We start from the raw sequence: 13,506 nt of genomic DNA on the forward strand, positions 1-13,506 counted from the left end.
CTCACCAGCCCCTGCCTATCATGACACTCACTTTTTCAGGTGATTGGCAGTTTTGAAGATGGGTTTCTCCAGGGGAAAAAAAAATTAAACGATGGAATGCTAGGGAGACTTATTAATTAAAAATTAAAATGTCAGGAGGAGAGGTTTTTGCCGAATTGTCCCCAGGCAGTGAAGTACATTTCCTGTCATCTGGTGGACTTCGTAGGGACTGGAACCATTCACCTGGGCAAGGAGCTTTTTACATAGCGAGCCTGTGACAAACGTCACTCAGAGGAGGGAGCTGCACTTTCAGGAGGTGACAGAGCACCCAGAGATGGGGCTTCAGGTGTCCTGAAGGTCCTGGACCCCTCTGCCATCTCCCTTCCTCCAGCTGCCCAAGTGCCACAGAAAAGAGCACCCCCCCCAAAAAAAAAACCTGCCTGGGAAAAATATGAATTCCAAGTCTAGCCCTGGACTTTACTATAAGACTACATTAAATAACACAAAATAAACAAATAAAAACCCTAAACCACATTTGGGGCTTGAAATCATAAAGTGGAAGTGGTATTATCTTATAAGGAAGGACTATGATATCGAGGAAAATCAGAATCCTTTTGGTTGAGGTTTATACTGTGATTATAATCTAATGTGCTGAAGCCTGGGGGTGCTGGTGCCTGAGAATCAAGACTACATTGCTTTCATGGGTCAAACTCCAATACATCCACCCCCAGCCTTGGCAGGCGGAGGTACAATTGCATACTCTTTCTATGTATCTCTTTTGAGGGTTGGAAGCGTTTTGTTATGGAATGGGAGACAGCATCACCCGCTCTATCTAGGGATATTTTATGAGTCTTCAGGCCCACTGACTCCAAAGACTGAGTAATGGAAGAGCTGTAGTTCATTCCTCCCAGGGTTGCTTGGGACCCTAGAAGTCCTTATGGGTTAGTGGGCAGCAGGTGGTGCACATAGCTGACCAGGATACCTATCATGGCCACATGTCTCAAACCCAACTTGGGTAGTCCTCTTGATGGCTCTGAAGAATTCTCAAGTAAAACACATTATGTGGGATTAGTCTCACACTGCTCAGTCTTCATCCTGGCTTTCTCTTTAGAGGTAATAGCCTGTAGTCTCTTCAAACTTCAGGGAGCATGCAGCTTATTTTCCTGCTTTGAGTATCTGGAATGGAGACCTTCCCTGGCCCCTGGGGTCTCTGAGTCCCACACACATTTCAGACATGAACTCATCTGGTCCTTCAGAACCTTGGGAAAGACAGTCACTGTTCTCTTTGACACAGAGTTGTGACATAATGTGACCACCCTAGGTCATAAGCAAGTCAGTGTGGCGTCCAGGCCTAATCTTAGGGCCCATCCCCCTGCTACCAAATCACATGCTTCCTGTAGCAGATGCTACAGAACTCTACCTAGATCTCCTTTCTTGCCCACACAACCACAGCTCTTGTGTCTACTGGCTGCTCAAAGCTCACATCTGACACAAAAGACCCAAGGCCCAAGGCCCTTGCTTCAGGAAGTGCACAGTTGGTGATTCCTGCCTGGACTTCAGGAGGGATCAGACTGAGCCGAATACCATCCGAACCACATGTATATCTGCCTTGTATACCTTCAATAGATAACATGCATGGGAGTCTCAGTTAAGACCCCACATGTGAGGAGTTGGCCTTAGGATGTATTCTTTGAGAAGGCCTTTCTCCATCTGCATCCTGTAAGACTACTGTTTTTCCATTCATGAACTATTTAAATAAAGAGATTCCCCCTTCCCCTAAGTGGTATGTCCCTTATCCATGCAGAATAAGTTTTACGTCTAATGCAAATAAACAAGATGTTTATCTGTGATGCTCTCATCAGGACATGGAGATGCTATTCTCTCTCTGGATGCTCTCCTTTCCTACACTCAAGAATAAAAACTGGAGAAAGCCTCACCAATTGCTGTACTCCCAGCATCGAGGACAGCACCTGGCACAGACTAGGCAGGCTTCATAACTGTGCATGAATGAAGACAGTGGGAATATGTCAGTGTTGGGGCTAGGCCCCATGTATGCCGACACAGGGGCTAGGTCTCCACTAATGCATGAATGCAGGGGTTGCATCCCTCCCAAGACATCAACACAAGGGCTATGTCCTTGCCAAGATACCAATGTAGGAAAAACATCTTCCTCAACTCAGGAACTAGGTCCTTGTACAGATATCAACTTAAAACCATAGTTCTCTCTCTGACTCTCACCTTGTTCCTCATGTCCTATATGTGTTCCCAATGTGTGACTTGTAATGAACTCCATGGGAGTCTATCCTCGAAAGGAAAAGGCCTCTGTGATTAGGTTGCTTTGTCATGGGTATCGTGTTATGGCTACTATCAAAGTAATGGGATATTTTGGGAATCTTTTGACTTTTTCCTTAGTTAGGCCCTTGATACAGCCTTCCTTCTTAATCATTAAAATAAACCTGGTCATAACCCACCACGTTGAATTGATAATGTGGAATTAACATCTTTGAGTCAGCTCCCCATACCTCCAATCTTCTCCATGGATCTCCCCATTGCCTGTATTATACCAGCATCCTTGGTCTACCCTGTATCTTGGCTCACACCAGCTCATTACTTAATTTCCATATTCAAATCCCACACCAATCGTGAGATGTTTTAGAAGTGTTCTTTTCCTTATTATTCTTATAGAGAACAGCACCCACAGTTCAATTTCATTCCAATTTCAGCTAGTGAGGACATGTCCAGAGGCTGAGTGCTTTTTGCATAGAGAGTATCTCCCCTAGGATGGGTCTGTGATGTTTAATTCAATAAATGTTTATTGGCTACATCCACCATGCCTGCCCTCAATGCATGCACCAGGCTCATCATAGTGCAGATGTCTGTGTTTCTACCATCAGCTAGAAATCATCTGGCAAGCATCCATCACATTAAAGAAGACAGACGCTTCCTCGCTGACACCTCATCACTGCCTTCCTTCACGAGAACTCTGTGGATCTAGATAATCGATGCATGGTAGCAAAGCCCCAGAACTCAAGGTGAAGGCTCAAGGGTAGGATGTCCTGCTCAAAGAAGCACTAGTATATTCCTAGACAGAACAGGTCTGGCCCACTGTGGGATGAAATAAGCACCTCCATTTGCCCTGAAGAAATAACACTTTTGTGTAACGTAGGCCTGTGGAAAACCTAATTATGCAGATCCATTTGAGGATCAAACAAAAGCAAGTCTGGGAGAGTTATTAGTGGGATTTATCTACTGAGGTGCTCAGCTCGGCTTTGCAAGGGTTTAGTGCAGAATTATGAATAATGAACCGTGTTCTCACTAAGGGGGAGACTTACAGCTTAAGCCAACTGTCCCAGCTCCTCTGGCACATGGAAAAGAGGCAGAATTTCCATCTCTTAAGGCCTTAAAGAGGAGCTAGATGAGGGGTTTCCATGTGGCGGGTGAGGAAGGAGGCTCAATACGGCCTTTCTTCAATCTTACCAAAAAGCAAGAACAAGGAGGAAGGAACCGAAGGTTTTTCTGGGAGATGTAGCTAACATATTGAATAGCGTTCTTTATATTCAGAACATGCTAGAACAAAGGGTTAGACTTAGACCAGAGACTTGAGTGGACACAAAGTTGTCCTATACTCAGGTTACTAAGTCACCTGCCTAGACTAAGTCTGCCCATGAACAAGCCATGGAGATGTTATGAGTAACACTGGTCCCTCTTCTAGACACCATGACCACCTTAGGGGAAATTTTGAATGCAGCAACCCTCGGGCAAGTGTTCACAGTCAGATCCCATGTGCGGGCTGCCTACCCTTCTAAATACCCTGTTCTATATAGATTTTACACACTGAAGGAAGTCCAGAGGAAGGCAGCCAGGAAATGGAATAATCTGGGAACATATTAATATGATCAACAGCTGGAGAAACAGAAAACTTGTAATATAACCTTCAAAGACTAGAAAAATGATGAGTGTCTCTAAATACCTACAACCCAAGGATCTACCATTGTTCAAAAGTAGAAAACCTTGATCATTCAATGTCAGACAGAAGGGGATCATAATCCACTAATAATAAACCAACTCATGAGTCAACAACATGTATGCCTGAAGAGTCTAGAGGTTACTAACATGGAAAGGGCCGCTCTGTTTACAGACAGGTAAACTGAAGAAGCCACCTCACTTTAGGACCAACAGAGGTAAGAAATTGCTGACAGTTGCTGATAATCATGAAGCCAGAGGCTGGAACTCGGCTCAAGAACTCATGAAGTTCCTTCCAGTATGCTGAAGTATCATGTTCATACCATACTACTGAAAGGTAGCTTGTATCAAATGTCAGACAGCCACCAAGTAGACATATACCACTTGTTCTTCCCAATGACTTTGTGAGTTAGAATCATTGCCCTAGTTACTAGATGGGGACACTGAGAAAACAAAGGTGTGATAACCTGGGCAAGGGGACAGAGTGATGTTGGAGATGGGATTCATCCAGCCATGTTCAAACACTTTCCGTCACCCTACAGCATATAAGCATGACAGGCGAGGGGGTGGGCGGTGCCTCTGCCCTAGGTGGGCTCCCCAGGGCCCTACAGCCAGCCAGTAGTGTCAACACAAGTCATTCCTTTGCATCTGAGGAAGAAGAAAGTCTACTGCTGGGACAATTGATTTCTGTGAGGTGCCTCTACCCTGACCTCTCCCTAAAGCCATCGCCATTTATCCTTCTGTTGACTACGATCAGTTTACCTGAGTCTGTCCAGATCTTTTATCTGGTTACCTGGAAACCAGGCTCCTCTGGTTTCCTAGGAGAGGTGGAAGAAATTGGACCTATGAATTCAAGATATCAGTGAAGGATTTCACTGCTGGAGGGAGAAGCAGGTCCCAGGGTCACATGGCTGCCTTGTCCTCACTGCTGGGTTGGGAGCAGGGTGAGAACATTTGAAAGGAGAGTGCATAGTCATCAGCAGGCTATTACTCTTTTTCTTTGAAAACAAGTGGTTTTCCTAGGCTTCATATATGGAACAGAATCACCTCACCTTTTGCCTGTCTCCTAGGGCCAGAGAAGGTGGCTGGGGGCTGATGCTCCCAAGAGGGCAAGTAGTCCAGCTTACCAAGCTTTCTGCTCAAACCTCCCATGGTTATTTAATATCTTAAAAATACATACTTTTTTTTTTGTATACTTGGATGCTTTTGGAAAACTGCTTTTAGTGGCCTCTTACTCCTCAATTCCCTGAGACCTAACAGTATGTACCTATACTCATCATTGATTTCACAAATAACTCCCGAGCCTTGACATACGCTGCATGCCCGGAGTATAGCAGTGGAACAGACAGACACAGCCCACGTCCTCACGGGGGGGACCAATGGCCTGGCTATCGAGACAACAGGAAAACGAGAACTTGCACGGACGGGATTCACACTTGACAGACAGTGCACGTCTCTCCACAGCAACCAGCACATAGTGTGGCACATGGCAGGTGCTTTGACAGGAATATGTGTCTGGTCTGTGTGTGGCATGTGTAGAAAGAACACCCTGCCGGGTTCCCTCAGCACCGAGAGTGCAATGCTCCGGCTTCTAGAGTGCGAGGAAAGCGTGACACTGATTGGGTCTGAGCCCTAATTCCTGCTTTAACACTGACCACTAAAATGTCCTTTGGTGAGTCACTCAGAGGACCCTCCGTCTTACTTAGAGAAAAGTATAAGTACTAGCATCCCTCATTCATAATAATAGGCCTTCCGTGAAGGGCGTAGTCTAGCCTCATCTACCTTGCCAGCAAGAAACCAAATAAACGAATGACCCCACCGCACAGGGGTTTCTGTCTGTGTCAGGATCCTGGGAGATGGGTTAGTGCTGCGAGGGGTGAGTCCTCCAACGACAAAGCTAGAAGTCTATGTCTGAACATAGGCAATATCACACTTGACTTAGCAACCAGGGACTGCTTAAAAAAAGAACACTTTTATTCATAGGACACTCTAGTTATATGGCTAGATAACAGGCCAGAGGAGCAGGGAAACACAGAAAGATTTCCTTTGTGTCTTTATAAGCAGGAAAACCTCAAGTGTTCCATTTACCCTGCTAGTGGAATGGCTTTAAAACATGACGGCAGCAGCCGGATGGAATTAACCTTGAATGTCCTTGAGCACTAGTCTAATAAAGTGGGGTTAGGGCGAGGTGGTGCCAATATCCCAGCAGGTTTAGGGCACAGTCCCCACACTTAGATCTCAGTGGCTATTTTTTTTCCCAGTAAGGAAAAAAACTAATAAATACGGAAAAATACTCATATAATGGAAATGTGGACATAGCCTATTGCTTGAGGCTGAAGGGCAGACTAAAGGACCAGATCTGGAGGAACCGGGACCAAGTAGTGTTTGGAAAAGTCTGACTTTATCAGAAACGTTACGAATATGCAGCAGTAGATTACCTCATACTCTGGACTGTGGGTGAGTGGCTATGAGTGGACTGGGCGCCCTCTTCTCTCTGCTGCAGAGTCCAGCAATTTCTTTCTACGGGCAGCTTAAGCAGGGGGCAGTCTCTTTCCTGCATTCTCCTCAGAGCTCCTCAGGGTGCTTGCTTGCCCCAAGGTGTGTGAGCAGGCTTTCTTAGATGACGACTTTGTCCTTCGTATATCACTTGCTGGTCCCTCTGCCCCTCATCTCTCAGGAGCTGAGCCCCAAGTACATGGTCAGGAAAGGGTATCATTGGCCCACTGGAGTTCTTTTGGGTCAAAGGCTCCTACTGAGTCATGTCCATGTGGCTATTTCCCAAACCACTGGTCTAATTTTGAAATATGCCCCCGTCAAACCAGTGTCAACATGAGCCAGTCCCAGCTACGGGTGTCTTAGGAGTTCAACCTCTCTGAGGCACGGTCTCCTGAGGCAGAGCAGTTCAGCAGCCCAGTGGGGGTGTTTCAGAGGGATCAGACACCTCGCCTCTCACTGTTTACCTTTTCACACTGCGTGACTCTCCCAATCCAGCCCTGCCTTTCCGCCTTTGGTGGCATGATACAGTTGGCTCCTGCTGTGTGGCTCCAGAGTGGAGGGAATTTTGAGCACCATCCTCCAGGGCTGGCTAGACCAACCCCACGTTTGGGTAGGGGGAAGGAAGGTTGGGACTCCGTCTTACCTTGTCACTGTCCACCGTGTTCTGAGAGGTCCTGGAGGCGATGGATATGGTGTCCGGCTGGCTGCTCCCATCCCCCTGGCTGTCGCCATCCTCTACTCCATCCCTGCAGGAAGAAGAGAGAAAAGAAACAGGGGTGGGGGTGGGGGGAGCCACTGTGGGTTTAGAGCACACGAGGCTTTCCCAGCTGGGTTGGCAGAGTGGTGCCTGCACATTCCTAGCGGGGATTGTCTAACGTTATCCTGTTAGTGGGTGCAGCCGATGTGATTTCAGGGAAAGCTCGTTCATTTAAGCACACAATCACTGCTCGACTGAGCACAGCGCCATACACACCCCATTTCCCTTCCAGCCCATACTGCAGATGGGGCACGAAAAACAACAAAAACTAGGACTGAGTCTAATGCAGGCAGGAGGAAGATACTTCTTAGAACCTGGGCTGCTAGCCAGCTACCAGGCTCCTTTTCAGTAGCCACAGAGTTCAAGGTTCTGCATACAACTAGGATGGGGGTTGGCTTGCTGCTGGTGTAGAGAAAAAAAAAACAGTGGATAAGATACTCCTTTTTTTCCCTTTTCCTTGTTCTAAGATGCTGCCTTGCTATGCTGTTGACACCAGCCTCGAGTTCCCAGATCTAAGCAACCTTCCTGCCTCAGCCTCCCAAGCAGAGACTATAGGCATGTGTCACGAAACTTAAGATGGATTTTTCACTCCTTTACTTGTATTTCTTCCGCTGGAGAAAATGGGTTGGGGCATTTCCTCAAGAGAAGATTATCTTTGGCAAAGTCCAGATGGATGCCTAGTGGAGCGGGCCTTCACTTGCCTCCTTTTTGGTGGGTTTTACTGATTTCATACTTATTTGTAATGAGTTCTCATCAACACAGAAGGCAAAGGCTCTTTCTCCAAGGCTGGGAACAGCATTGTCCAGAGCAGCATTTGAACCACCTCTGCTCCCTGGTGCTGTTATGGCCCTTGAACCCCTTCCTGGGTCCTAGCACTGTGCAGCTTTGACACCACAGTGTTCTTTTAGCACTCTGCCTTAGGACTGTGTCCTGACTCTGTGCTGAACCCAGAGTCAAGTCGCAGAGAGAATGGTTGCCCAGGAATTGCTGACTAGTCTGTGTTAGGGAAAACTTGGGAGATGTGGGCTGAGGGTAAAGGAATTAGCAGAGGAAACCACAACTATTCCCATGGACACTTTCACAAACACCACCCCCACTCCATGCTGCTTGCAGAGGGGTAAAAGCTTTGAGAGATGAGGGAAACTGGATGCTGGAGAACCCTATCCCATGGGCAGAGTGCCATATATAATGACTGCATCTCATAGAGTCTGAACAACTATGATCTGGTATACCTGTGAGTGTATATGAACAACTACGATTTGGTATACCTGTGAGTGCACATGGATGTGTGTGTGCATGAGGTTGCCCATGTGTGTGCATATGTTGTGCATATGCCATCTTCCTGAGAAAAAGCAGTTTCTCCCATGCAGAACATTTCTAAGTTGATTGCTTTCTTACCACCACTTGTGGGCTTGGAAAATGCCAACTTATTTTAATAACATAAGCCACACATTCGTAGGAAGGCAAAATCTGCTGTGAAAAGAAATTATGTGACGCATTTCAAAACCCAAAATAAAAAGCTTTCATATCATCTGTTGTTTTGGACAGTCTGGGCCACCTCTCCCCTCCCCCATTTAGAGATGGTTGGGATCTGCCTGTACTTTCTGCTTCCTGCTGTTTGGGCCTATTATGGACCCTTCTGGTCCATTCCAGATGAAGCCAGTTCTTGGGGGCTGAAAGGAGAGTGTGGGTGGCATCCCTCACGCCAACGTACTCCTGTATAAACTCTGCTGCTATATCCGGGAAGCCAAGCTAACGGAAATACAGACTGCCTGGCCATTCTCTGCAGAGTCTGTTAGGTTTCTCTCCATTCCATGAAGGATAAGAGAAGACGGAGAGAGAGAGAGAAGGCGGGGGACATTTCTAAGACATGCCCTTCATGTGTTCTAGAAACTCTCCAACTCTATTTCAGATGTCGGAGCAATCCTCATCAGCCTCAACCAAGTTTCCTTCTCACACGGTCCCGGACAATCCATTCTTTATATCTCCCTTCCTATATTCCTTGTTGAAGCAGGACCTCCCTGAAGCAGGGTCTATCTCCGGGGCTAAAATAAGCCTGGAGTCTAGACATAAGCACATAAAATTAAGATGGGCTCTCTTTCAATAGAGTCCTATTGGTCCCTGCAGGACTGGGGAAGTGATTGGATCCTGGCCATCACTTTGGAGGTGTCCCTGTTTCCGTCAGACTCTTCTTTGGGTCACCACCTCTCTCGGCGCTAGCATTCCAATGCCATGACTCTGTAATGGGTCACCATCTTGCCGATCCTGGTTGATACCAAATGGTCAACTAAGTCCTCTGACTTGTGCCATTTGTGAGCTGGGCAGGAGTGGGAAGCATGCTACCGCAGTGACCACTATTCTCAGGACCTCACTATGATATATATATATATATATATATATATATATATATATATATATATATATATATATATATATATATATTCCCTCAAGATATATGGGAAATTTTTGTATGCTTTTCTCTAAATGTCCTTCAGCAAAGTCACTGGAAGTGATCAGGCCACATGGCGACTTGAGGAGGAGACACCTCAGAAGCCATTCACTGGCTCAGAGGAAGCCAGGGCCCAGAGACATTCAAGAAATAGGTCCTCTGCTGCCTGAAGTCATTGACCCTTTAGGATGAATGACGCAAACTCCTTAGGAGCTGCAGCGATATCCTCAATGTGGCAGCCCATCCAGTACTACATAAACTCCTCTACCACCCAACCAATGTGGAGGTCTTCCCAGTCAAGGAACTGTTCTTCCTGAAGCCTTCCCCATCTCCACGGAGAGCTATCCCCGTTCCCTGTTTGACAGTGTTTACTCTCTTCAGAGGCTACTGCTCTTTTGTAACCACTCCATGTCCAAGACATGGTTGTTGGACGGTTCTTGGGGGCGGGGAATAACTCAACTTATACTTCCTCCCACATCCTGGTAGCACACTTAAGCAAAGAGTGTTCAGAGAACCCCAGCTTCATTGATGGGCAGTCACTGGTGAAAAGCTTAGAGATGACAGAATTCACCATAGGCAGAACTCGTGGGTCTTCCTAGATGGAGGAGAGCACACTTCCCTCAAGGGACAAAGGGTCACCCTGCCCCCCTTCCCTTGGTACATGAGGCAACAGTGCTTGGGGAGAGGGGCTGGTTACCTCTTACTATTGTTCCTCAGTTTGGCTGGTGTTTTGGGGAGCTGGATTGGCTCCTTTAGAGCTCCTTTAAGATGAATGATCCTTTCCTGAATCACTTCTCGAATGTTCTTGATCCATTCCTGCTTGGTTTCGATGTTGGAAGCCTAGAGTGCCACAGGAAGAAACATTGAGAACCTCGGCTCTCATTGCCCATAAAACCATGTTCAACTCTCCCCTGACAGGTTCAGCTGTTATTCCAACGACACCAAATCTTTGGGGGGAGTTTATTTAGCCTTTTATCCTTGGAATCTTTAATCTCAGAGATGGCCAACTTCAAGACTCAATGTAGACTTTATGGGGGGCTTATAAAAATATTTCACAATTCTGTAAGCACTGACTAATCTGCTTTTAGCACTGACTAATCTGCTGTTGGCCCTGGAGCTGGGGCAGTCTACTGCACTCTGTTGGGTCCGGGTTACCACTTAAATTGTGGTTCCTAGGGGGCTCTGGAGGCACTCGGGATTGTGCCATCTGAAAGCAGGGGCTATTCACCAGCAGAGTAATGGGTATATGCCAGTCTGTTTAACAGCTGTCACACCCACACAGCCTGAACAGGCTGACAGTCAGTACTGGAGCTCCAGGCTGCTAAATGTGCTTATCAGAAGCGGCGCTCCCAGGCCAATGATACCCCCACTGACTTCCTTGATCCCCTTTCAGGTAGTTCTTCATACCAGGTAGCGGCTATCCTGCAAATTAAGGGCAGACACTTGGGAAGCTTTTGCCTGAGCCGGGCCATCTGTCCCTTGGTGATGAACACTTCCTTGACTAGCAAGTGACCAGTGGGAGCTCTATTTGCCGTGCCCCTACCTAGTCAGGCTAGTGCCAGCAGGAACGGGGACTCAACACCAAGCTGAACCTGGAGAGCTGACCTGACCTCTGGTCTCCAGACTGCTGTGATTTAGTGCAGCTTCTGGAACACACATTTCCAGGGAGTAAGGAGCACATCTTACACATGCCCTCTTTTTTATGGCACTAAGCCGAGCTCCTTGTACATGGAGGACATTTAGGGCAATCTGTTGAGCAAAAAAAGGCCGACTCAAGGTGCCTTTGCTAAGCGGCTTGTTACTCTTGCCACTGGAAAGGGTCGTATAGACAGAACCAAGTTGACCGGGCCTTGTTAGGGAGGTCAACCGGTCATTCATTCTCCACCCTCTATGAACTTGAGAAGAACATCTGCCTTTGAGATGCTGGGTCCACCTTCATGGTAGAGTTTGCCTCTCACTACCTGCATGATGCTGTCATTCCCAGGAGGGACCCGGTGGCTCAGTGGTCTCTAGGCCCTGCTTGTTGGCATTCCATGCCCACTTCCTCTGCCCTAGCCCACTCCCCTGACCCTGGTTTTGTCCTGGAAGAAAGCAGTACTTACTTTGAGAACGGTCTTATTGTCTGAGGATGGGGTGCGCCCGGACCACAAAGCGAATTTGCAGGGGTCGCCTTCCACGTGCTCGGTCACACCCAGCTCTGAGGTCTGTAGACAGGAAATGCCTGTGAGAGGCGGGGAAGGGGAGGGCAGTGGGGGAAACTTAGGGCTGGGGTAGGAAGGGGGAGACAACAAAGAGGAGGGGGCCGCGGGAGGGGCTTCTGTCAATCAAGCTTCAACAGACTAGATACTTTGCTCCTACACCCAGGACGAAAGGACCTGCAGGCTTCTGTCTGATTAGCAGGTACAGGGAGGGATGGCGAAGAGGGAGGAGCTGAAGGCAAACAGAAAGACCTGTGAACGCTAAGATACAAAAGTGGAGGATGCGGGTGGGAGGGAGTAGGAGGCATGAGCCTTGGTCCAGGAGAGCTTTGGAGTAGAGAAGCAGGGAAGAGGTGAACCGTCTATGTCCATATCCCTTCCTGCCATGGGTTCTACGGGAGCGGGGAATCTCGTCTGCCCCCACCTGCCCCACCTACCAGTAGCTTGTTCTTGTAAACATATTTCGTGTGTCCTGATGAGTCTTTGATCTCCTTGCTAAACACCAAGGAGATCTCAAAGAGGAACAGGTGCCGCTCCCGCCCCTTCCGGATCAGCGACTTTGGGTCCCACACTTGAAAGGCATCCTGGAGAATCAACTCCCCCTGTACATCCAAGTTCTCATCGAACCCTGAAAAACACCCATGTCCACTGTGGAGTTTCTCCAGCACTACACTCGGGAGGCTGTGTTGTATCCCCCTAGGAGAAAGGCTTTCCTAGATGGCTACGGGCTTCCATGGAGATCTCCCATAGCATATCTGCCTATAGGACTGCCCATTCTCAGCACCATGGCTCCTATACACATATGCAATAGTAGGGTGTTCTGAAAGATCCCATGTGATTCCCCCTCCCCATGGGAGAGGGGCTGAGGGCTCCCAAAACAGGTAGTCCCCAGTCCCAGATCCTCTCTTCCTCCACAGCTCCCACTGTTCCTAGCTCTGAGTGGGGCTTACGTTGAACACTGTCTGGTGGAGTACCCTTGACTCTGCTTTATTTGCCATTGCCTCATTTCTTATATTCCATCCTTAGGATTCTTTGATTGCTTCTAAACGGTGTGGTGCACAAGCTCCCAATACTTTCTATTTACACACCACTTCAAATCTTCCAGAAGGTTCACAAACTTTAGTGTGCATGAGAGTCACCTGGAGAGCATGTGAAAACATGGATTCTGAACACCTTCTCCATCCAAGAGATTTTGGTTCAGTGGGTGTCAGGAGAGTCCATAAATGCACACTTTCAACCAGCTAGATCACACAGGTCCCCAGTCCATACTGGAGTGGCTGGCTGGAGTCTATGGGTGAGGGAAGTTTTGGAAGAATGGGGCACTTATAAAGGAGGGCACCCAGCACTAGGGAGCCAGGTGCACACAGGAATGAAGGGGGCGGGGAAACTGTGACAACAGGAGCACCTTTAGGTGCTTAGTGCTTCGTCTAGAGAAGAGACATTGGCTCTATGGCCCCAAGACCTAGGGTTTCTTGTGCTAAGGGCAGTCCAGGAAGTAAGGCCACGCCCAGTGTCTTAGATGATGGTAGTGGCAGTGGTGGTACTGTGGGACAAAGTCGGAAGAGAAAGAGCAGCCCACACACTTACTTCCTTAGCATCTGCTTTGTCAGACTGGAATATTAACTTTACCCGGCTATCAAATTTATTTTTCCCCTGGCTGGCTT

The 13,506-nt window shown here is 47.7% G+C and overlaps 1 protein-coding gene across 36 annotated transcripts in view; it reads right to left on the bottom strand.

Moving 5' to 3' along the window:
- The window catches only part of Kalrn (kalirin RhoGEF kinase), a 605,995-nt gene that overhangs the window by 193,677 nt on the left and 398,812 nt on the right, over positions 1 to 13,506 (bottom strand). For all 36 annotated transcript variants that reach the window (XM_015993393.3, XM_042259218.2, XM_042259217.2 and 33 more), the window contains exons 30-33: positions 12,280 to 12,470; positions 11,747 to 11,848; positions 10,342 to 10,484; positions 7,082 to 7,184 (exon numbers count right to left, since the gene is read on the bottom strand). In XM_015993393.3, the coding sequence (XP_015848879.1) occupies positions 7,082 to 7,184; positions 10,342 to 10,484; positions 11,747 to 11,848; positions 12,280 to 12,470 (539 nt within the window). The remainder of the gene's footprint in view (positions 1 to 7,081; positions 7,185 to 10,341; positions 10,485 to 11,746; positions 11,849 to 12,279; positions 12,471 to 13,506) is intronic.

The sequence above is a fragment of the Peromyscus maniculatus genome, chromosome 12, assembly GCF_049852395.1.
Source record: "Peromyscus maniculatus bairdii isolate BWxNUB_F1_BW_parent chromosome 12, HU_Pman_BW_mat_3.1, whole genome shotgun sequence".
Taxonomy (NCBI): Eukaryota; Metazoa; Chordata; class Mammalia; order Rodentia; family Cricetidae; genus Peromyscus; species Peromyscus maniculatus.